Source organism: Nilaparvata lugens, chromosome 6 (genome assembly GCF_014356525.2).
Source record: "Nilaparvata lugens isolate BPH chromosome 6, ASM1435652v1, whole genome shotgun sequence".
NCBI classification, from domain to species: domain Eukaryota; kingdom Metazoa; phylum Arthropoda; class Insecta; order Hemiptera; family Delphacidae; genus Nilaparvata; species Nilaparvata lugens.
The window spans coordinates 65426739-65450593 of NC_052509.1; the positions used below are offsets into that span (position 1 = coordinate 65426739).

Below are 23855 nucleotides of genomic sequence, written 5' to 3' on the forward strand. Positions count from 1 at the left end.
AACAATATACCTCAATGTCCTAGGAGAATATTTTGTAGGTTTCTCAACAATATATAACTCATATGATATGGATGAAGACATAAATGATAAGACATTTCTTCCCCCTAATCATTCTCGTGAATTATGTTGAACTATAGGGAGGTCCACGTTATAATTGCAGTATTTGATTAACATTGGTGTTGCTATCTTTGTCTATCATTCGACAAAGCGGGTAGAGATATCCCTTTCTAGTCCGTAACGGTGCCAGTTCGTTTTCCAGCAATGTAGAATTATAATTTATAAACAGAATATTCATTATGAAAATGTACCATTCAATCATTGAAGAATATGTTTTCTCGATGAATGAAATATAAATGAATATTTTAAACAAGAATGAACAGTTGATATTACATCAGATATACCGTTAACAGCTATATTCTATAGGAGCCAGAGACATAGCAACGCTATTCTCTTATCTCTCCACTGCCTTTTTTGGTAGTGAGTCCACACACTGAGTGAGTCCACACACTCTTTTAGTAGAGAGTTAGTGGGGAGGATATTTTTAATATTCTTTCCGAAGAATGGACATTGATATGTCCAAAGCTCCGCCAATTTATGTAGATGCATAACAATATAATTATTATCTATAGTTATTATATTACAAATTGCTTTTTCATATCATATACAGTTCAATAATTATTTTCTTAGTCTATATCATGTAAATTCATATATAATTTTGCTGTATTGTAAGCTATTGTATATAAGTGTATAAGACAGTATATATTGTAATCTACATAAATAAAGTACTCAATCAATCAATCAATCACTGCCATTAAAGCTTGGACCTCACTATAGATGAAATCTCCCAGAACAATATTTCATACCTCAACGATGATAGAATATGATGGGAATGAAGAAATAAATTGTAAGATATTTCATCCTCCTAATCATTCTCGTGAATTATGTTAAATAAATTAATATGCTTTACATTTTTGATATGTAACTTTTCCTTTCCTCGTAAAGTCTACGAGATCCTGAATTTTTAGAGCATGAATTATTCCAATAGCACTTCTCTCACAAAAATATCTCCAATCAATGAAATATGTATGACTGGCCTTGTATGAATAATTAATGCATCAATCAAGCTTGAGTTATTTTTCTTATGCTGCTATAAATCGAAAACTAAAAATTAACCAGCATTCATAAAAACTGTAGAACATAATTTTGATAGTTGTAGTGACTATTCAGTATCAGGTCTTAATATTCGTTTAGTTTTACCATAGAGAAACAATAGCGTATTAGATATCCCATGGTATAGGGAGTTTATGTCGAACTTTTACTGTTATCTCAAGCTGATAGTCCACGTAGGCCTAGTTATTTCCCTTGAAGCTGTGTGACGCTGGTAGTCTCTCATATTGTGCCGTTAATACACTCTCACCCGGCCAAAACAGTAAAAGTCGACAATAATCGACATTAATCGGCTTGAGATAACAGTAAAAATTACGACCTAAACTCCCTATACATACCATGGGATATCTACTTACGCTATTGTTTCTCTATGGTTTTATTCAGTCTGTGAGGATATCAGATCACATTTGTGTGAGAGAATATTCATTGTTCAACATAATATAACTGTAAAAGAGCATAGTTCTGATTGTTTTAATACGTATATTTAATTGTAGGTCATAATCTGTTAGTATTAGTCTGTGTGGATGTCACAATGGTGTGATGCTATTTGTAGCATAACAAAAGAAAACTGAATGTAATGGATAAATTATTATTTACTAGTAGCTCTGTGAACAGTAGACATCGCGCAGTTATAAACCGCAGCATCCTCTTATACCATCAGAGTAAATCCTGTCTATATGTCGTGTCGGCGAAATATCGGTGTGAAAACGGCTAATGGCTGTTGGGGTTGGTGTATCAAAAATGCTTACATTAAAAGCTAATCTCCTTCAAGACATACTGGCAACAGGACAACCCGAGTTCAAAGCAGAGAAAGTTCGAGATACATTACTATGTTATTTTAGTTATTAATTGCATGCGTTATTGCACGCAATCAATAGTTCATTTAATAGTGCCTAAAAATTGCATTCAATGAGGCATGCAATTAATAGTCTACACAGCAGCTGATTTTTTACCAAGTTACATTGAGATGCGTCATGGCATGCAATTTATAATCCACTCGACAGCTGATTTATGATAAATAATTTTATAGTCTGATTTTTACTCTAATATTGGCGTATGAAGGAGGCTCCTTTTTCCTTTTATATTATCCTTGAAACGCAAAATTTCCAAAAACCTTGTATATATGTCAAATTTCATAAAAATCTATTACCGCGTTTCGCCGTAAATGCGCAACATATAAACATTTAAACATAAAGAGAAATGCCACCTTGAATGTTGAGGTGCGTACAGATTTACGCGCCGCGAACATAAGCAATTCACTTTTAATCAGCCGATGCCAAGCTTTTTATATCTGTAACTTACCGTTTCTGTAAAAATACAGATATAGTCAGCTGATTAAAAGTGAATTGCACATGTTCGCGGCGCGTATATCTGTACGCACCTCAAGACCTCATTTCGCTCGGTCAATAATCACAATTTTGTAGAATCTACTTGAATAAACTGTTCAAAGTTGTATGTAAGTTTGAAAAGGGACTTGAAAATCAACCAATATTTTATTGTGTCTGAATAATGACACATAATAATGTACATTTTCGATGAAAATCAATAATTATTTTCCTATCTATATAGTTCATTTGGATTTATCAGTTATATTAGAATTTATTGTGTCAATTTTTATGAGATGTTCCTTGTATAACAATAATTCATATGTACAATTAGTTAAACTCCCAATATTATTGTTATTTGTGTTTCCATCCTTGAATCTACAAACGCTATCTTCAATCTTCGATTGGCTATTAGTGATAAATGAGTTTTTAATTCTATAGTTACTGTGGATTTCATGAATCTATTGTTTGCTACAACCAAGTAATAAATTTTGTTTACACATGGAAATAAATTCCCGGGCTGACAAATAAGTTTTGTATAGTAGCCTAGTGGCGCTCATCGAATTTCCATCTAGCTTTTTACCCTGTTGTCAATATTTGCAGTAGTCTTCGGGGTGATTTACAGCATTCAATTTGGATTCTTGTTTAATAATAATTAAATTTTGTTTGTTATTTAGAAATTCCTGGAGGTGGAGGATGCGACGGAAGACGAAAGAAAGGAGCTAACTGGAAAAATAGAGAGTTTAGAGTCAATAGTTCGTATGTTGGAACTGAAAGCCAAAAATTCATCGGATCATGGTATGTTAAGACATATACAATTTTTTCGTAGATTCTTTAGAGCTAAGCCACATAAAGCGTTATTTCAGACGTTTGCAGACGAGTCGGCAAAGCAGAAAGCTCTCCGATTGGCTGATCAGCTCATTCCAGAACCTAATCAGCCAATCGGAGAACTTCCTGCCCTGCGACTCGGCTGTAAATGACTGAAAAAACGCTTCGTGTGGCTTGGGCCTTACTAAGAATGTATGGTGTGAATGAAAATTGTTTCAATATTCTATTAAAAATAATCGGATCTCTATTTTGAGCGGAAATTGGATTCCAAACATTTTTGAATCAAGCAAGATGAATCATCAAATAATAAAAAGAAGTCCAGAATTCTCTTCCATATGAATAATGAGATACCGCACTTTATGTATGAGTGAGTGAGATCATTCTGATTTCATTCTTAGGAGTGGCTTTATCTTTTCGATTCTGTAATTGTTGACACGATTTAGATGGAAGCTTTTGTCATATATGTGTTTTTGGCAGAGACAAAAATATTACAAGTTACAATTTAACGGTATCTTTAGTGTATGGTTTTGGCTTTCCAAAATAGATATAAATTTATTTATTAAAGCCATTGATTTACTATTAAATCAGCTCATAAAAGAAATTCATCCATCATTCACATATCTATAGTGGGGTCCACGTTATAATGGCAGTGTTTGATTAGCAATGGTATTTCTATCCTTGTCTATCATTCAACAAAGCGGATAGCACTATCTCTTCTCGCTTTGCTCTGTTGCCAGATCGTCTTTTAACAATGTAGAATTAATAATTAATTAACAATATATTTCATCCTTATTATGAGAATTCATTATGAAATTATTGAAAAATATAATTGATTATTTTAAACGAGAATGAACAGTTACTATTACACCTATAAACCTGTATCAGCTACCATCTATAGAAGGCATTGACAATTGATTGATTAATTTAGTACTTTAATTATGTAGATTAAAATATATACTGGCTTTTACACTTATATACAATAGCTTACAATACAGCAAAATTATAGATGAATTTACATAATATTATAGACTAAGAAAATGATTTTTGAACTGCATATGATATGAAAAAAGCAATTGGTAATAGCTATAGATAATATTGTTATGCATCTACATAAATTGGCGGAGCTTTGGACATATCAATGTCCATTCTTTTGGAAAGAAAGACAAGGCAGAGGATCGGCAACGTTTTTTCCTGTCTTTCTCCACTGCCATTATAACGTGGACCTCAATAATATAGAGAATTGTTTTCTGAACAGTAGACATAAGCTATTGAAATAGTGTAATGCCTTGAAGTGTTAGACAGTTACAAAAACTTATATTATATCTTTTGTGACGTAACTACCACTTGAGATCCATGAATTATGTCGTGTACAAAGTTCAAATGTAGCCAATGTGACTAGAATGCATTAGAGCAAAATGAAAGACGTGGGTGGAATGCGTAAATGAGTTCTCTTCACTGAATGAAAATACTAGATATTGACGAACCACTTATTTAAATATTTGGTTTGACAATATCTATAGTCAAGTCCACGTTATAATGGCAGTGAAGATAGGAGAACAACGTTGCCGATTCTCGGTCTTGTATAGACGGTAGCTGATACAGGTTTATTGATGCAATATTAACTGTTCATTCTCGTTTAAAATAATCAATTATATTTTATTAAGCAAGAAATTATATTTTTCAATAATTTCTTAATTAATATGAAATATTTTGTTAATTAATTATCAATTCTACATTGTTGAAAGACGATCTGGCAACAGAGCAAAGCGAGAAAGAGAGAGCGCTATCCGCTCTCTGCCATATAGCGTATGGCATTTTGACACATTTACCTCTCAAATATGAATTATGTGTTTAATTATAATAATTGATTGTCATTAAATTAAAAAAGTCAGATATAAAACTATGCACATGGAGAAAACCAGTAGTTTTAATAACATAATTATTAAAAGATAAAAGTAGACATTTATAAAGAAAAGTCCAAATCAGCCAGCCATTCAAGAGCTGCTGGTGCAGCATTCACAGAATCCTCAACAGCATGGGGATACAACCTGACAGGACAGACCTCAGCAATATGTTTCAAAGTTTGTTTTGGAGCTCCACTGTCACATTCAGGTGATGGAATGATCCCACATTTATGCAGACTGTCCCCACATACACACCTTGCCCTGTTCGCACCCTGTTTAATCCCTTCCAAAGGTGACGGGGAAGGCTGAAACCTTCTGGCTTGATAAGTCGTGACAATTGGTCAGGTGCTTGCAAATTCCAAACAGCATTCCACTCTGAGTCTATGTTGAAATTGGTTCTGACCAAATCCTTTGGTCTTCATGAATTGGCAGCATTGGGTTATCGGAAATCTTTTTGAACTCCTTTAACAGGGCATTTTTCCTCCGTAAGGGAGGTGGAGCAATATTGCTCAGTATTGGAAGCCAATTTACAGGAGTTGACTTGATACACCCAGTAATCATTCTCATAGCCATTTTGAGCTGTGCATCAATTTTCTTAGTGTATGGGCTATTGATCCACACAGGTGCACAGTATTCTGCTACAGAATGAACAAGAGACAGAGTGAAGCACCGCAGGGTATGGGCTGAGGCACCCCAAGTAGAACCACACAATTTTTGAATTATGTTATTGCAATGCTTTGTTGTATATGCTTTGTTGAATGATAGACAAGGATAGCAATATCATTGCTAATCAAACACTGCCATTATAACGTGGACCTCACTATAGTCTTTTTTATAAATATGGATATATAACTACCACAATATGACCTCCATAACTACTCAGAGAGTGAATTCTCTATACTAAATTTTCCTTCAACTTATGATGTCTGGAGTTATTATTCTTTTCTTACATTTTCAATGCTTAAAGAAATATGTTCATATCTTCAATTCATCATATATCTTCAATATAGTTCATATCAGGCAATCAATTATTTTAATACCAAACGGGATTTTGTTTTTCAAAATACTAATAAGTTTATTACAATCAACAATAGAGTATTTATTTATTTCCATTAACCAATGCACAAATCAAATACATGATTAAAAAAGGACCAACAGGTCTAGCCTAAAACTGTTCACTTTCCGATTTACTGAGAACAAAAGTTAAATGCTTTGCAGTGTCGCATTGTCACTATCAATAATAGTAGAGTCTTTTCATGAATGTTAAGTATATAATAATGTGATGGCCGGATATCTCAAAGACAAAGTATTTTGCATACTAGTTTATAAACAAGCTTGTCATGTAAACATTACAAGCTGAATAATGAGTTAGCACGTGAACGATAATTACGTAAGAAAGGTTGCAGTAGAGCTATTTTACGAATAAAGATATTTGTACTTTTGTTAGAGAATATATTGAATGCTTGTATTATAGTGAGGTCCACGTTATAATGGCAATGTTTGATTGGCAATGGTATTGCTATCCTTGTCTAGTTTTTTATTTATTCATTTACAATGCAAATGACACTAATGCAATAACATTATAGAAGATAAAATAATAAGGTAGTCCTTGTGCTATTTTTCTTCCAAATTTATAGGTGACAAAGTCCAAGATAAGGTTAGAATTTCACTTGTGCAATTTTTATAAAATTTTAGTCCAAAATAAACATGAAAACTATAAATTTTGAATTTAAATGTCTTGAATAATAAATTGATAAGTAATATTCCACTCAATTACCTCTTGAAAACTAATACTATCGAGTTATTTTAAAAAAATTGGAACCATTGAAGAAACATAAACTTGTAAACACTGATCTATCATTCAACAAAGGGGATAGCGCTATCTCTTTCTCGCGTTGCTCTGTTGCTAGATCGTCTATTAACAATGTAGAATTAATAATATTAATCAACAAAATATTTCATCTTAATTAAGCAAATTCATTATTAAATTATTGAAAAGTATAATCTCTTGCTTAATAAAATATAATTGATTTTTCTGAAACGAGAATGAACAGTTAATATTTCATCAATAAACCTGTATCTGCTACCGTCTATAGAAGGCATTGATGTGACAGAGGTTCGGCAACGTTGTTCCCCTATCTTTCTTCACTGTCATTATAACGTGGACCTCACTACATCAATATTAGCTATTACTTGAAGGATAAAACATATGTTTGTAAAGCACAAGCCCTGTAGTAAGAAAAGATATCTGGCTGTAAACTTATCTCAAAATAATTTTCATAATTTGAGATTTATTGCTAATGAAATAAAATCCATTTGGTATTATTATTAATTTATTTATCTATACATTGATAGATACAATATAATTCTCATCGATGAATGATTGGGAAAGGAACAACTGGCTTAAAGCCCAAAACTGTTCCTTTCCCAAATTTAGATAGAAATTGTCCAAAAATAGGTTATGTTCACACTTCATGATTTTTGTCAATTTTGAGTCCAAAATATTTATAAACTAGAAATTTAGAAAAGTTGAAAACCAAATTAAATAAGAATACTATAATGATCACTGATAACTGAAAAATACTGTATTAATAATTGAAAATTTTAAAACTTGAAAAGAAACTCAAACAACTATTATAATTAAATATTGATGCTTCGAAATAGTATCTATACTTTTTCAATGAAGGATGTAGCCTACAAGTGCTGCAAAATTGATTTTTTTTTAAATTATAGTTTCTAAATTGTAATGAATTTAATGGTTTCTCTCGCAATCGTTGTAATGATTTGTTATTCATTATTATCAAGGTCTTTGCATGCAGTATTTTATTTCGTGCATTAATTATGGTGTATTTTTGTAAAACAGAGTAGCTGTGCTAGATTACATTTCATCATCCTATAATGAGAATTAATACAATTAGTATTATCAGCAAATTTCATATTTATTCGGTTAAAAAGTTGTCTTAAGTATTGTTTTATTATTCTTATTTGCTATCTTTTTTTTAGTTTTGTGCGCTGTTCTGTTGTTGTAAATTGGATGCGAAATAAAGAATCTTATTCTCTTATCTTATAGAATTAAATTATCAAATTAAATATTATGATTATTTATTCTAGTATTTTGGTTTTAATTTCCTTAGTATATAGGTTAGAAGAAAAGGAACAAGATATGAAGAAAGAGTACGCTCGCCTCCACGAAAGGTATACAGAACTTTTCAAAACCCACATGGATTATTTGGAACGAACCAAAATACTCATGGGCTCGGATAGGATGGAAGTTTCTGGAAAGCCGAGGTTTAGCATGAACATATCACATCTAAACAGGTAACAATATTTTCTTGAGCGATAAAAATAAATTTAATTTTCAAACATTGAAGTTCAATCATCAATATGAATTCTTTAATAATGAAGAATGAGGGTGATGATAGGGGAGTCAATCCGAACTAGTTGTAGGCCTTACTTCAAAAAACTTGGAATTCTCCCACTCCCTAGCCTATATATTCTGGAAACAATCTGCTTTTTAAAAAACACATAAATGAATTTAATACAGGAGAAACATTTCACCAATATTCGACCAGATAAAGAAATAATTTGAGAGATGATGCACACCGAAGTACTATGTATGAGCGAGGGGTAAGGAGTACAGGTATCCGGATGTACAACTTATTGCCACATAAAAGAAAAGTCAGGTAAAGCTTTTAGATATTTATTGAAAAAAGAGCTGCTATCCATATGTGCCTGCTCAGTGGAGGAATATAAAGATTTCTACAAATCTCAAGATGGAGGTTTAAGAAGATTTTATTTATTTATAATTTTTACAAAGTAGCACTGATTGGGAGAGAAAAACTAAGGATAATCCTTGTACCATTTTTTTCCCAAATTTAGATAAAATTTTAAAAGTCCGAGATAGGGTTATGGTTTCACTTTTCTAAAATTTAGTCAATTTTCACTGAAAAAACAACGAAAACTAAGAATTTTAAATCTTGATGGTTAAAAACAGAATAAAAAACAAAAATACCACACTCAAACCACCATTAATTGGAACATTTTTGCGTAATTTGACAAAATTTAGAGCCAGAAAAAAGATAGATAACATGTTGCTGTTTGATTAATGACAAATTGATATATCCTTATAGCCTACCCCTTTTACAGGTGGTCGTTGGATGAAATAATAATAATATTCGGACTATGTGTAACCTTATCTAAATTTGGGAGAGGAAAATAGCACAAGGTTACCTTATTTTTTTCTCTCCCTATCATTTTTGATGATGTACTTTTTGTATGAATCAATAAAGAGTTATATAGTTGATGAATTCTATAATAATCTATAATATAATAAAGGAAAGAAGTGGCTCATAAACGTTGGGATAGGAAATTCACTAATGACGCATCATCACGTCTGAACTACTCAAATGATTAAGGCTGTGCAAAGGATAAAAAAAACCTTTTTACTCGTGATATTTTTCAAAGTTTTTCGATTTGTATATCATCAAACTATAAAAATGAATAAGTTTTCTCAGGTTTTTTTTCTGATCATTACTTTTTGAGATATGAGCGCCTAAAGATTAAAGTTTTGGGACAGAACATTTCAAATTCGGTAAGAGATAAATCCATTAGATTTAGAGGATAGATTCTTCATGGTATTGTTGATCTAGTAAAGCAAAAATTCTCTGAAAATATCAATTTTTAAAATAGTTATTCAATTTATTAAAAATAACTTTCAGTTGAGTTATTTTTGGTAAATTGAATAACTTTTTCAAAAATTAATGTTTTCCCAAGAAAACTTTCTCATTTTGATAGCTTGATGATATATAAATCGAAAAACTTTGAAAAATATCACGAGTAGAAAGTTTATTTTTAGCCTTTGCACAGCCTTGACTTGAAATAGATTGCATATAGATTCTCAATTCACCTAGGATGGTAATGGTTATAGACCTATTTTAAATTCTTCAAGATTTTAGTAGGTCAAGTTTCCAATTAAATCCTTGCGTAGCACGGGTTACCTGCTAGTATAGAATATAGTTGATGTATTCTACAATAATATAGAATATAGTTGATGTATTCTATAATAATATAGAATATAAATTATGGATTCTATAATAATAAAGCTGGATTTGTGATAGTGAACAATGAAAATATTATTTCCGCGATTTTTAATTGGGCTATTCCCACTTAGCCCGGCCGAGTGAGCATGAATAAAACAATTAGAACTTATAATAATTAGTATATTTTATAGGCTAACTGAAAAATCAGTTTTTTTTACTTTCCTTGCCCTATACCATAGGTAAGGAAAGTATTGCTTTCCGAAAAAAATTAAGGTACCCCAATTTCCAAATTTCTATACGTAAATTTCATTCGCTATTTTGAATGAGTTTTTCCTATTTTATCATTTTGTTTTCTTAACTTATCATCTATTTGTTGTAAGATGTATTGTTTTAGTTGTAACTTAGAATTGTATTGTATAAGTGGAGTATTGTATACTTCCAGCAGGTAGAATTTTTTATTCCAATTCACAAATTTACCGTATTTCTAATAAAACATACCAGTATTTATTTTATTAATCTTCCATTATTTATTTTTTATCTTACTGAGCTGAGTGTTTTGTTTTTCTTATTGATTCTGAATGTGAATATTGTGAGTTTGAATAAATAAAATTTGAATTTGAAATTTGAATTGGAAGGTTAAGTGTAAGAAAGGTCTGGCTGCGCGCTAACTACGCCCTCCTAGGTTTTAAATAAAGACAGCAAATCAATCACTGTTTTGTGCGAATTCAACTTGATACAATATTTTGTTTTTTGAAAAAAATACTGACATGCAGTCAATTTATTTGACATCGCAGTTCGGATTGGATCAAGATATCATCATATATAATAATTTTGAATCTGATACAATATTTTATTTAGTAACTTTATGGTTTCCTTGATTCCTTTTCTAACTCATCTCGATTTCCATTCAGGAGTTTTATTCTTCTTTCTGGCGATGACTCTACTTTCTGTTCTGGAGGAAGCTTGATTAATCACTTGGAACTAATAGTTACCTTGTTACAACGATTTTCACCTTCAATCCTTTCTGCTTGTTTATCGACGAATTCTTTTCTCTACAGCTTTACCAGCTGCGTGCTTCAGCGAATGAAATAGAGATTTGTTTAATAAGTATTTGATGCTATGTAGGCTCACTGTTATAGCGGTAGATTTCAAAATGATGGTAGGCGTCGAAGAATAAGATGCTAAGTGAATTAACTACAAGACTTAACCTATTTCGGACTATGTGTAACCTTATCTAAATTTGGGAGAGGAATATCACAAGGTTACCTTATTTTTTCTCTCCCTATCATTTTGATGATGTACTTATTGTATCAATCAATCAATCAATAAATAAAGATAAAAGTGGGCTGATAGAAAGATTTGAAGCAAGTATTATCAAAGAGAAACAATAGCGTAAGTAGATATCCCATGGTATTGGGAATTTATGTCGCAACTTTTACTGTTATCTCAAGCCGATTACTGTCGATTATTGTCAATTTTTACTGTTTTGTTGGGGTGAGAGTGTATGAACGGCACAATTTGAGAGACTACCAGTGTCACACAGCTTCACGGGAAAGAACTACGTGAACTATCGGCTTGAGATAACAGTAAAAGTTGCGACATAAACGCCCTATACCATGGGATATCTACTTATCGTTTTTCTATGGTATTATTTTGCTGAACTCTTTTCACCCATCTAGTCATCTTTCTCTTTTATTTTATTCTTATTTATGCTAGTTATCTTTCCCTGTTCCATTATTATTTTTCTGGTTATCTTCAAGGATTCATATCAAATGAAATAGCAATTTTGTATTGTTTAAACTTGAGATTAAGTTTTATGTTTTGTATTACATTGATATTTTATTTCTTCAACAAATATTGGGTACTGAAGGCTACAGTTTTTATTAATATTAATAAGCTAATAAAGACGTGTTCCCGTTTGATATTAGCACATTTATTCTACAATAAATTAAACGTTATATTTATTTATTCAATCATTCAGAATTACACAACTTACAGATAAGTACCACAGGCTTATAGGCCCAAAACGGTCCCAATTCTAATTTATACAACAGTCCAAATGTAGCTAGGTTATGTGTCACTTAACATTCTTCAATTACACACTCAATTTACTATTCAAAACACACAGAAGTCATTTTTAAATTGAAAAAATACATCTAAATTGAATTAAATCAATTACAAATAATTAGATAATTTCAAACTTTGGAAAACTATACAATTGATATTTTATTTGCTTTCAAGATGAATTTTTCATACTCCTACAATATGATAACCCAATTTTAACACGTTGTGATTTTCATCACAGAGAAATATAGCATAGGAAGATATCCCACAATATAGAGTGTTTATGTTTCACTGTTAACTCAAGCCGATAGTCCTATTAGTTATCTTTCGTGAAGCTATGTGACGCTGGTAGTCTCTCTTACTGGTCCGTTCTTACACTCTCACCCCAACAAAACAGCAATAATGCAGACAGTAGTCGACAATAAAGTCAGTAATAAACTACAGACAGTAGTCGACAGTAATCGGCTTGAGTTAAGGCTGTGCAAAGGCTAAAAATAAAATTTCTACTGGTGATATTTTTCAAAGTTTTTCGATTTGTATACTATCAAGCTATCAAAATGAAAAAGTTTTCTCTGGAAAACATTTTTTTCGATCATTGCTTCTTGAGATATGAGCGCCTATAGTTTAAATTTTTGGGACAGAACATTTCAAATTCGGTTAGAGATTAAGCCACGAGATTTATAGAATAGATTCTTCATGGTATTGTTGATCTAGCAAAACAAAAATTTTCTGAAGATATAAATTTTTGAGTAAGTTATTCAATTTACTAAAAATGACCAAAAATAACTCAAAAAAAGTTATTCTTGGTAAATTGAATAACTTTCTCAAAAACTGATATCTTCAGAAAAACCATGAAGAATCTTTCGTCTAAATCTCATGGATTTACCTCTCAACGAATTTTAAATGTTCTGTCCCAAAAAAATAAATTCTAGGCGCTCATATCTCAAAAATTGATGATCGGAAAAAATGTTTTCCTGAGAGAACTTTTTCATTTTGATAGCTTGATAGTATACAAATCGAAAAACTTTGAAAAATATCACCAGTAGAAAGTTTATTTTTAGCATTTGCACAGCCTTAACAAAAACCGGCTTAAAATGTGGAACATAAAGAGACCTATACCATGGGATATCTGCTTATGCTATCTTCTCTCTGTGATATTAGACTCTTGTCATTTGGAAATGATGCTGCTTTGTTTGAACAGTAGATCTATTATAATTTTCTTAATCTATCTCTTGTAATTTGTAAATAATGCTGTGTGTTTGAATGTCAGTAGGTCCTCGGGTCCCGTGTCGTTTGGGTTCCAATCTCTGGAGGCGGGCCCAATTAAGACGGGATCTGGGAGTCCTGGCACCGAATATGCGCCAATACCCGCCTCTCCGCCCGACAGCCATCACTCTATCACTAGTCTACAAAACGAACTGCAACCATCAGTGAGTATATGAGATTCACGTTTAGGCTCAACTCACACTCAACTCGACTCAGGTCGAGAAGAGACTCGACTCTAGTCGAGAGCATGTGCTTTTAAATGGGTGACGTCGCGGAGACTAGAATCGACTGGTCTGAGTGTCACCATTTGAGAACACATGCTCTCGACTAGAGTCGAGTCTCTTACTCGACTAGAGTCGAGTCTCTTACTCGACTAGAGTCGAGTCTCTTCTCGACCTGAGTCACGTAAGTGTGATTTGAGCCTTAAAGTCAGCATCTGATCTACATTGGATGCATTTATGTGCATGTGCACGCAGTACCACGCGTGCACATGAGAAACAAAATCTGGAAATAGCCATAGAAACTCTTACACTTGCTGGTGGCGTTCATTGTGAACAGCAGAAGATCAATCAATATTTTTTTCGCCACTCTGCACAGAAAGCAGCTGTTTTTCAGTCCCTACGTAGATCTGAAAGACTTTGTTTGCAGACGACTCTCGTCTGACGTCAGAACAGGTTTCTTTCCGGCTAAGGCCGGAAAGAGTACCCTTTCCGGCCGCTAACATGGAACTAAGAAAGGTGAAAGAGAAATGGTCTTTAGCATAGGGAGCTAATGTATCGGATTTTCGGATAGATATTCCAAGCCAGGGCGGAGCTTAGAGATGACTTGAATAGAACAGACCAATCAGCATCTCCGGATCACAGTCCCAGAACGAACATTAACGAATAAAAACGAACATTCCCGAAGTTAATAAGTCCGTATTAATAAGTCATCCGCTAGATCGGGCGAGTGTCAACTTTCTTCATCTGAAGTCGCCATTATTTCTGTTCGAATTTCGAATCAAACTAATTCAACATTCGCTTCGCAACCATTTTTATTCAATTATTTATTGCTGATTAGCGCATTCCGAATTTTCAAAAATGCTTGAAGTCGACGATGCCCGCCCCACATGGTGTAACCTACTCACAGGTGATGCAATGCATCTATTTATTGTCTCTTTTGATTTAAAAATCATCACCTAAGCCAAGCTAGATGACAACTCTACTTGACAAAATCAGCTGTTGGAACGCAAAAGAGACCCACGAAAAACCGCCTAACTTTTTGGTGTCAGCTATACCTGTAGTGTGGCGAAAAATATCGTTCGCGACTCTCTCAGAAAGGAGTTTACGGTATTCGGATAACATATTCTCATACCGTAAACACTAAGTTTCTGTGCTTGTAGCGTAATATACTATATTCAAATCAACATAATACAATATACATAAAAGAAATCAAAACACAAAAAATCACAATCAAAAATAAATTTCCAATAAAATACAAAAAAAGGCTTTATGGTGGGGTGTAATGAAAAGAAAGAATGGAGGAAAAATAACTACAAGTCACAACGTGTTTGTCAAGGTACGTTTTCGTTTGTGCGTAAATGCCGTCGTTGACCACGACAGGGTGAGGATCTCAGATTGAGTAGATTTCAATTTGTCTGAATGACCTAAGAGATAATGTTCAGCTATGTTTTGATATAGTGAGCTCCACGTTATATTGGCAGTGTTCAATTAACAATTGTATTGCTATCATTGTCTATCATTCAACAAAGCGGATAGTGCTATCTCTTTCTCGCTTTGCTCTGTTGCCAGATCGTTGCCAATTCTACATCGTTAAAAGAAGATCTGGCAACAGAGCTAAGCGAGAAAGAGATAGCGCTATCCGCTTTGTTGAATGATAGACAATGATATATTTCGTTGTAGATCGTTTCCTAGTAGATCGTTGCGAGAAAGAGATAATTATTATCAATTAACAAAATATGTTATCCTAATTATTAAAATTCATAATGAAATTATTACAAAATATAGTTTATTGCTTATTAAAATATTGATTATTTTAAACGAGAATGAACAGTTAATATAACTGTTAACTTAATTTATTCAAAGTGCGGTGATATTAAGTGCAAAATTTGACTATAATTTGGTATTTTAATCATTCTAAATTCAAAATTCTAGCTAATATATATTCTTGGACAGAACTTTGAACTTTAAATTTCCTCAGTAAGAACATAACCTATTTTTTCGGACATTTGATTATTATTTATCAAAATTTGGGAACAGAATAGTTTTGGGCTATGCCTGTTGTTCTATCCCGATCATATTCATATGATTTGTAATTATATCAACGAATAAATAAATATTACATCAATAAACCTGTATCAGGTACCATCTATAGTAGGCATTGACAAGACCGAGGATCGACATCATTGTTCTCCTATCTTTCTCCACTGCCATTATAACGTGGACCTCACTATAGAGTCCATAAACGGTCTACAACAGTCATCGTTCAGCACAAACCGCCTGCGCTGCTCGAGATACGGAGCGATGGCTACATTGGAAACCGTAGGATTGACGATGCTTATTTTGGAGCGTCAGTGATGCTTCGCCTGTTTGAAATGAACTGATTAATTAACATTAGGAGATGTGTCTTTCAATAGGCCTCGCTCAAGCTACTTACGGCGTTCTGTGGCCTGCCAGTGTGAGGAGATATTGGGTCATATGAATAAAACCTAAGCATATGCTCATGAGCATAAGGTTTTGCTCATGAGCATTAGGTTGAAGCATAAGAATTTGCTCATTTTTATATGAATAAGCTCTACCTTATACTCTCATCTTATGCTCCTGAGGTCTGGAACAAATGCTCACGTATTTTGAAGATTTTTCATCAGCTGATTCGCCCTTGTGGTCTTACTCTGTTTTTATAGCTCACGTAAGCGCTAAATATGCAAGTTGGAGACACCGCTTGTGTTTGCGTCGTCTGCTCTGTTTTCTATTTATGAATTGAGTTTTAGGTTAGTTGAGTTTAGAATTTTGAAATAATAGCGTGAAAAATGTCATCTCTATGATAATCTTCAGCATAATCTTATAATCTCAATAGCCTTCTTATAATCGTCCACACTCTCATCTTCTTAAATGCCTATTTCCTATTCTGTGATGGCTATCTTTATATCGGATAGGTATCTCTTGTATTTATTCTTTTGTAGGAATAATGGTGATATATATCATGGTTGAATCTAATAAAAGTTTTATAGTTTTCAACTATTGGTTGTGATCGTATCTGGTATAGTTTCCTCTTACTCACACGAATTAGTTGAGCCATTTTACTATGAGCAAAAGGTGAAAATCTGCTCCAGAGTAGACTCACCTTTTTTGAAGAATTTGCTTCAAAATTTGAGCAAATGCTCTAGTTTATTCATACAATTTTGAGCAAAAGCTTTTACTTTTGAGCAAATGCTCAAACTATTTTTTTGATGAGCATGAGCAAAAGGGTTTGCTCACGTTTATTCATAGAAAATGAAGCACATGCTCTCCATATTTTAGAAGTATAAGCAAATGCTCAACTTTATTCATATGGCCCTATGATTCGACACCCATGTTGATTGCTGAGATTGAACATTTTATAGTGAGGTCCACTTTATAATGGCAGTGGAGAAAGATAGCAGAACAACGTTGCAGATCCTCTGTTTATAAAAACCTGTCTTGTCTTCTTCTGTCAACCTCTCGTTGTCAACCTCTGTCTTGTCTTCTATAGACAGTAGCTGATACAGGTTTATTGATGTAATATCAACTGTTCATTCTCGTTTAAAATAACCAATTATATTTTATTTTACAATTATATATTTCATAATGAATTTTAATGATTAAGATGAAATATTTTGTGGATTAATTATCAATTTTACATTGTTAAAAGACGATCTGGCAACAGAGCAAAGCGAGAAAAAGGTAGCGCTATTCGCTTTGTTGAATGAAAGACAAGGATAGCAATACTATTGCTAATTAAACACTGCCATTATAACGTGGACATCACTATAGTTCTTCATTAGGGTCAAACTACATGAGGCGTTTTTCAAGCGAGTCGACAGGGCAGGAAGCTCTTCTCCCTGAATTAATTATTGTTATTAACAACAATAGACCATTGATATAAGTTCAAATGTACCGGTATGAATTGGGGATACCAGACTAGAGATCATTGATTATACTCTGTACAAAATTACTTCTTACTTGGGATGGACATGCGCAGCAGAGAAGGCATACAACGGAAGGGATACAACGGCGGCTATGTTTCCGTTGTGAACCGGCCAGCGTTCTCTAATTTCCAGTGAATATTCAAGCGTTCATGTTGAACTTAGGAAGTTTCCTCTCTGCAAGCACTGACTCGACTGACTCTAAACCTAGCGCCGCAGTGCAGGATGGTTTCTCACAGCTTGGCGTTGTTGTCATTCGAGATGGGTGCCTGGTTTGGAAGTGTTTCGGCCGCATTGCAGGATGACTGTTAACGGTTGCCGGAAGATCAACAGCTGGGGTTTTTTCGTTATTTTTCGTGATGGAGAAATTCTGATTGCAGATTCGTTCTCAGCGACCCCAAGTTTAGCCTGAAGGCTATTAATATGGTAGTAAACCACGTTTCTGGAAACGTTTTACTGGTGACTGGAGTTTTTATTGACACACAAAAATCAAAATAATCGTGAGAAAGAAAACTGCTGATGAACGCGAATAAGACCGCCACTCCATTGTTCTATTGTCTCGGCTGCTTGGCTGAGCCTGGCTGGAGGGAAACCGACTGGATTGATCTTTCGTCTGTCCGCTAGGCGGAACTACGCCGACCATTGCTGGGTGGAAGATGTTACTGCGGCCGCTCGCATTCCCACCAACGCTGCTATTATTTGCTGTCTCAGCGCCTAGTCCGAGTCAGACAAGCATTCAGCCTGCACTGCGGAGCTAGGTTAATCGACAAATTGACAACTGCGCTTCCACCTATGACTCTATTAATCACTGAAATGGCTGATCTCCCTCCATTTCTCTGTGCCGCAAATTCCTCCAAGTGTGAAGTAATATTGCACGGAGTATAGTGGAGATGATTGATGGTTGAATTTGTTTACTAGGAACAACAGACTGAAGATGATGACCCGTCGTTACGTGAGCCGTCCGAAAAAGGATGGTCGGAAACCCTAGGAACGGTGTCCAAGGATAACTCTCCCGATCAGGACATCTCTGAGGACTCCTCGGCTCCTGTAGGACCACCCCCACCACCAGCGGTCACCACTCCTGTCGGCAAAAGCCATACCAAGCGGTAAGTAGGGATGGCAATATTTTTCGATTTGTCGAAATATCGGAAGCAATAGACTATATCGATGTCTATGATATATTGGCCCCCACAATATCGATATATCCGTTATATCTATTTTTGGTAGAGAGTTAGTGGGGAGGATATTTTTAATATTCTTTCCAAAGAATGGACATTGATATGTCCAAAGCTCCGCCAATTTATGTAGATGCATAACAATATAATTATCTATAGTTATTATATTACAAATTACTTTTTTATATCATATACAGTTCAATAATTATTTTCTTAGTCTATATTATGTAAATTCATCTATAATTTTGCTGTATTGTAAGCTATTGTATATAAGTATATAAGCCAGTATATATTGTAATCTACATAAATAAAGTAATCAATCAATCAATCAATCAATATCTGGTTAACGATTTATCGAAAATTTTACTTCGCTTTTTGACAATAAAACTGCATTATAAGTTCAAAATGTGCAAACACAGGGAGATTTAGTGTTAGGTAGTTAAGTAAACAGAATCACGAAAAAAGTTATCTTAAAGTAGATTGAAATATTGGTTGTTTGAAATAAGTGAGGAGGAGGCTGTGGCTCTGGTCTTGACGGGCGGCGGACTCACCTGACTGCAAAATTAACATGACTTTTACTGACTCTATACCAATACTGACTGACTCTATACGATACAGACTGGCTATATACGATACAGATGGACTTTACTATACAGAATGACTCTCTACGATACAAAACTATGACATTCATTTAAATGAAATTACCCTCATAAATTGAATTAATTTTGGCTCTCTTTCTTCTCCCCCTTCATAAAGATTCACTATACCTACTTGAAATTTCAACTCGAGTCTACGCACAGGCCACAGTGCCCATGTAGGCTCATTCCATAACCTATAATATGGAAACTTAATGTCGTATTTTATATTTTATATTATTCATCATTTTTGTACTTACTGTATTTTTGGAATAAAGAATATTCTTGATTGATTAATGAGCCCCACAAGATCATGCCGTATGTCAGTAGCGGTTGAAAGTATCCATAATAAGTCGAGAATACTACTTTCTTGTTCAGAGCTTGGTTGTCATGAGCGTGCGAGGAGTTTGGTTGTCGTCTACGGTCCGACAACCAGTTCCCTCTTAACCAGTAGGGGATTGGCTGTTGGGGAGACTCGTTGACGCCAGCGTGCAAGGAGTTTGGTTGTCGTCTACGGTCCCGACAACCAGTTCCCTCTTAACCAGTAGGGGATTGGCTGTTGGGGAGACTCGTTGACGCCAGCGTGCAAGGAGTTTGGTTGTCGTCTACGGTCCCGACAACCAGTTCCCTCTTAACCAGTAGGGGATTGGCTGTTGGGGAGACTCGTTGACGCCAGCGTGCAAGGAGTTTGGTTGTCGTCTACGGTCCGACAACCAGTTCCCTCTTAACCAGTAGGGGATTGACTATCGGGGAGACTCGATGACGTCAGCGTGCAAGGAGCTTCATTGTCGTCTACGGTCCGACAACCAGTTCCCTCTTAACCAGTAGGGGATTGGCTGTCGGGGAGACTCGATGACGCCACCGTGCAAGGAGCTTGGTTGTCATCTACGGTCCCGACAACCAGTTCCCCCTTAACCAGTAGGGGATTGGCTGTCGGGGAGACTCGTTGACGCCAGCGTGCAAGGAGCTTGGTTGTCGTCTACGGTCCGACAACCAGTTCCCTCTTAACCAGTAGGGGATTGGCTGTCGGGGAGACTCGATGACGCCAGCGTGCAAGGAGCTTGGTTGTCGTCTACGGTCCCGACAACCAGTTCCCTTTTAACCAGTAGGGGATTGGCTGTCGGGGAGACTCGATGACGCCAGCGTGCAAGGAGCTTGGTTGTCGTCACTGAACCAAGCTCCTCGCACGCTCACGTTCATGTGCCGGAGTTTTCGCAGCTAAACTGACATATATTCCATGCAGATCAGAGAATACAGTAAACAGATAGTAGACAGTTGTAGGCAGATAAGCAGTAGATCAGAGCTTGATGATAATATGGGTTGTTTTTCCAACCTCAGCTGCTTAGATATTGTAAGGGAATACACTCGTATTTCGTGGACAGAAGTTCATTGAATTCTTTTTAGCTTTCAACGTATTTAGTGGCATCAATTTATACCGGTAACATTCAAATTCAAATTCAAATTGTTTTTATTCTGATTAATTTTCTGACAGAATTTCAAATACATCAAACATCAAAAATGGAAATAAAATACAAAGTGCACTGAAGAAATTGTATAAAATATAATTTATGTAATAAGGCTTTCTACGTGTATGATGTATTATGAAAAAAAATAAAGCTTTTTTGAAACAGAATATTTCTAGCTTGCTGTGAGCATATAATGCTTAACGCGTGCAAGCAGGAGTGCTTATACTATAATTGAATAAAATCAGAAAGAAGAAAAACATTTTTTTTGGCAAGAAAAAAAATGAAAACACACACTCACACATTCAGTCACCTCTCATACATTTCCAGTTTGGGCTTAATTACTTTTTGATATGATTTTCAACAACTATAATAATTATTATGTCGAAAACTAAGAAAGAATAAAAAACATGTGTTCTAAACAATCAGGCAAGATATTTCTAAGCCATTTAAGAATGTAATATTTAAACATTTTCCTATTATCCATTCTCTTTGCCTCAAAAGGTAAATTATTGAAAAATTTCTGACCTAGAAATACAAACGATTTCTGGAAACAAGTGGTATATGACCTGGGAAGCCTTAGCAGATCAGAAGTGACTCTCCTAGTTTGATAATTCGTTCTCTCCCTGAAAAGTGCCTGACCACTGTTTCCAGACATTACAAAGAATAGGTATAAAACTTTGAAAACATAATAAATTGATACAATTCGTTTATGAAAGCTTATGAATTCCTAAGGCAATCCTTGTGTTATTTTTTCTTGCTAATTTGAGCAACGACACAGGTTAAATAATGACCGTTTTGTTTTTACAGGGAGCAAAGAATCGGTAACACGTTGTATCAAGAGCTGAGCTTCCAAGACGCAGAAGCTCTTGGTGAAATGGACGAAGGAGCCGATATTACAGGTAAAGTAGTACAATTTTTGTTCGCCTGCAAAATAATTCTACATTTTCAGAAAACAGCAGAACGTTGAAATTATTTTCGGATCACTTGGTGATGCAGTATTGAAATCATAGAAACATATAGTTGCGTATTTCTAATTCATTTTAATAAAATTGTAGTTTTTTATTTTAAGAAGTTTTGAAAACGTTTACAAATGTGATGGTTTTAAGATGCGTCCAGACTTCAGCTCAATTAACACGCGCATTAAATTTCGCTTTTCATCAGCTGATTATATGCTTATTATATCTGCATTATTGTAAAAAAACATTAAGATACATATGTAATAAGCCTAGCGTCATCTGATGAAAAGTGAAATGAGCGTGTTCGTGGTGCATAAGTTTGTATGCACCGTAATAATATTTTTTTAATTTCAAGAGTTATACCGAGTGATTCAGAAAGGACTTTACATCTTTGAAAATTCATATTAATCGTATTGAACAAGGTACAGAGCTGGTTTTGGTGTTGTTTTAAAGGAAAACACTTCAAGTTTTGACTCGCTTAGTCCGCTAGTGCCTGGTCGCGCCGCACAAGCGCTAGCGGCAGATACGTCAAAGAGTGCTGCCTTCACTGGACCCGAGCGTGCTAGCTGTGTTTTTTTGGTTGAAGAATCGAAGTCTACGACAATAGTTCAGCGTAATTTTCGTACCAAGTACACTAAATATCCTTCTAGTAGGCCTACAATTTATGAGTGGCATAAGGTGCGTACTGATTTACGCGCCGCGAACATGAGCAATTCACTTTTAATCAGCTGATGCCAAGCTTTTTATATCTGTATCTTACCGTTTCTGTAAAAATACAGATATATTCAGCTGATTAAAAGTGAATTGCTCATGTTCGCGGCGCGTATATCTGTACGCACCTCTAAATGTTTTGTAGAAACAGGGTGCTCAGTAAAACACACAAAATACAAGATTTTCTTAATGCCCGATTTTCAAATCAGTGGATTGGCCGTAATGCGCCAATTGCATGGCTCCCTCGTTCCCCAGAACTAACACAGCTGGATTTTTTCTTTTGGGGTTTCATAAAAGATTTGGTGTACTTACTACCTCCTTTGCCAGTCACTCTACCTGAACTTAGAGCAAGGATTTGCGCTGCTGTTGAGCAAGTTTCACTTGAAATGCTAGTGCGAGTATGGGAAGAAATCGACTATCGATGGGATATCTGCAGGATAACCAACCGAAGTCTATAGAACATCTTTAGTATAAGGTAAAAAAACTTGAAGTGTTTTCCTTTAAAACAACACCAAAACCAGCTCTATACCTTGTTTAATAAGATTTATTTGAATTCTCAAAGTTGTAAACTCCTTTTTGAATCACCCGGGTACTTTATTGGAGAAAGTACTAATGAATGACTCTTAATTGGGCAAAGAATGCTGAAAATGAGTCACTAATGGTTGCTAATAAAAAAATATTTTTGAAAAGCATGTTCGGTGCTCAAATTGTTGATATTTCATCATAGTATGCCATTTTTTGGGTGTCTAACTTTATTTACTTAGTCGAGGGGAATCTAATTTGAAATAATAGAAATACATTCAATTGCTGATAAAACATTAAAGATCTTGTAATATTAAATTTTGAAAGTGTGTTAAACTTTGTCAAACATATAATTTTGATTAAATTCAAATTAATTAAATTTATTAATTTTAATTTTAAATTTTTTGATTTAATTTTTTTTAATTCAGCAATTTATAGTCTAGTGGATGAATCACAACTTGATTCTCTGAGCATGGTTTCTCAAAGTAGAATTTTCTCATCTTTTTTTCTACTGTATGTAAAATATTTCCAAGTATTTTCAATCTGGTGCAATGGTCTCTTCGTATCTACTATTAGCAAAATGCTTTTGATACACTATAAGAGAAAGTAGAGTAGTCACTACTTTTATTCATGTA

The 23855-nt window shown here is 34.4% G+C and overlaps 1 protein-coding gene across 17 annotated transcripts in view; it reads left to right on the top strand.

The window, feature by feature from the left end:
• LOC111055439 (C-Jun-amino-terminal kinase-interacting protein 4) overlaps positions 1 to 23855 on the top strand; it is a 134064-nt gene that overhangs the window by 4562 nt on the left and 105647 nt on the right. For 13 of the 17 annotated variants that reach the window (XM_039431741.1, XM_039431745.1, XM_039431739.1 and 10 more), the window contains exons 2-6: positions 3170 to 3290; positions 8359 to 8542; positions 13598 to 13757; positions 18674 to 18861; positions 21839 to 21930. In XM_039431741.1, the coding sequence (XP_039287675.1) occupies positions 3170 to 3290; positions 8359 to 8542; positions 13598 to 13757; positions 18674 to 18861; positions 21839 to 21930 (745 nt within the window). The remainder of the gene's footprint in view (positions 1 to 3169; positions 3291 to 8358; positions 8543 to 13597; positions 13758 to 18673; positions 18862 to 21838; positions 21931 to 23855) is intronic. The other 4 variants (XM_039431743.1, XM_039431738.1, XM_039431753.1 and 1 more) reach the window with 1 other exon arrangement.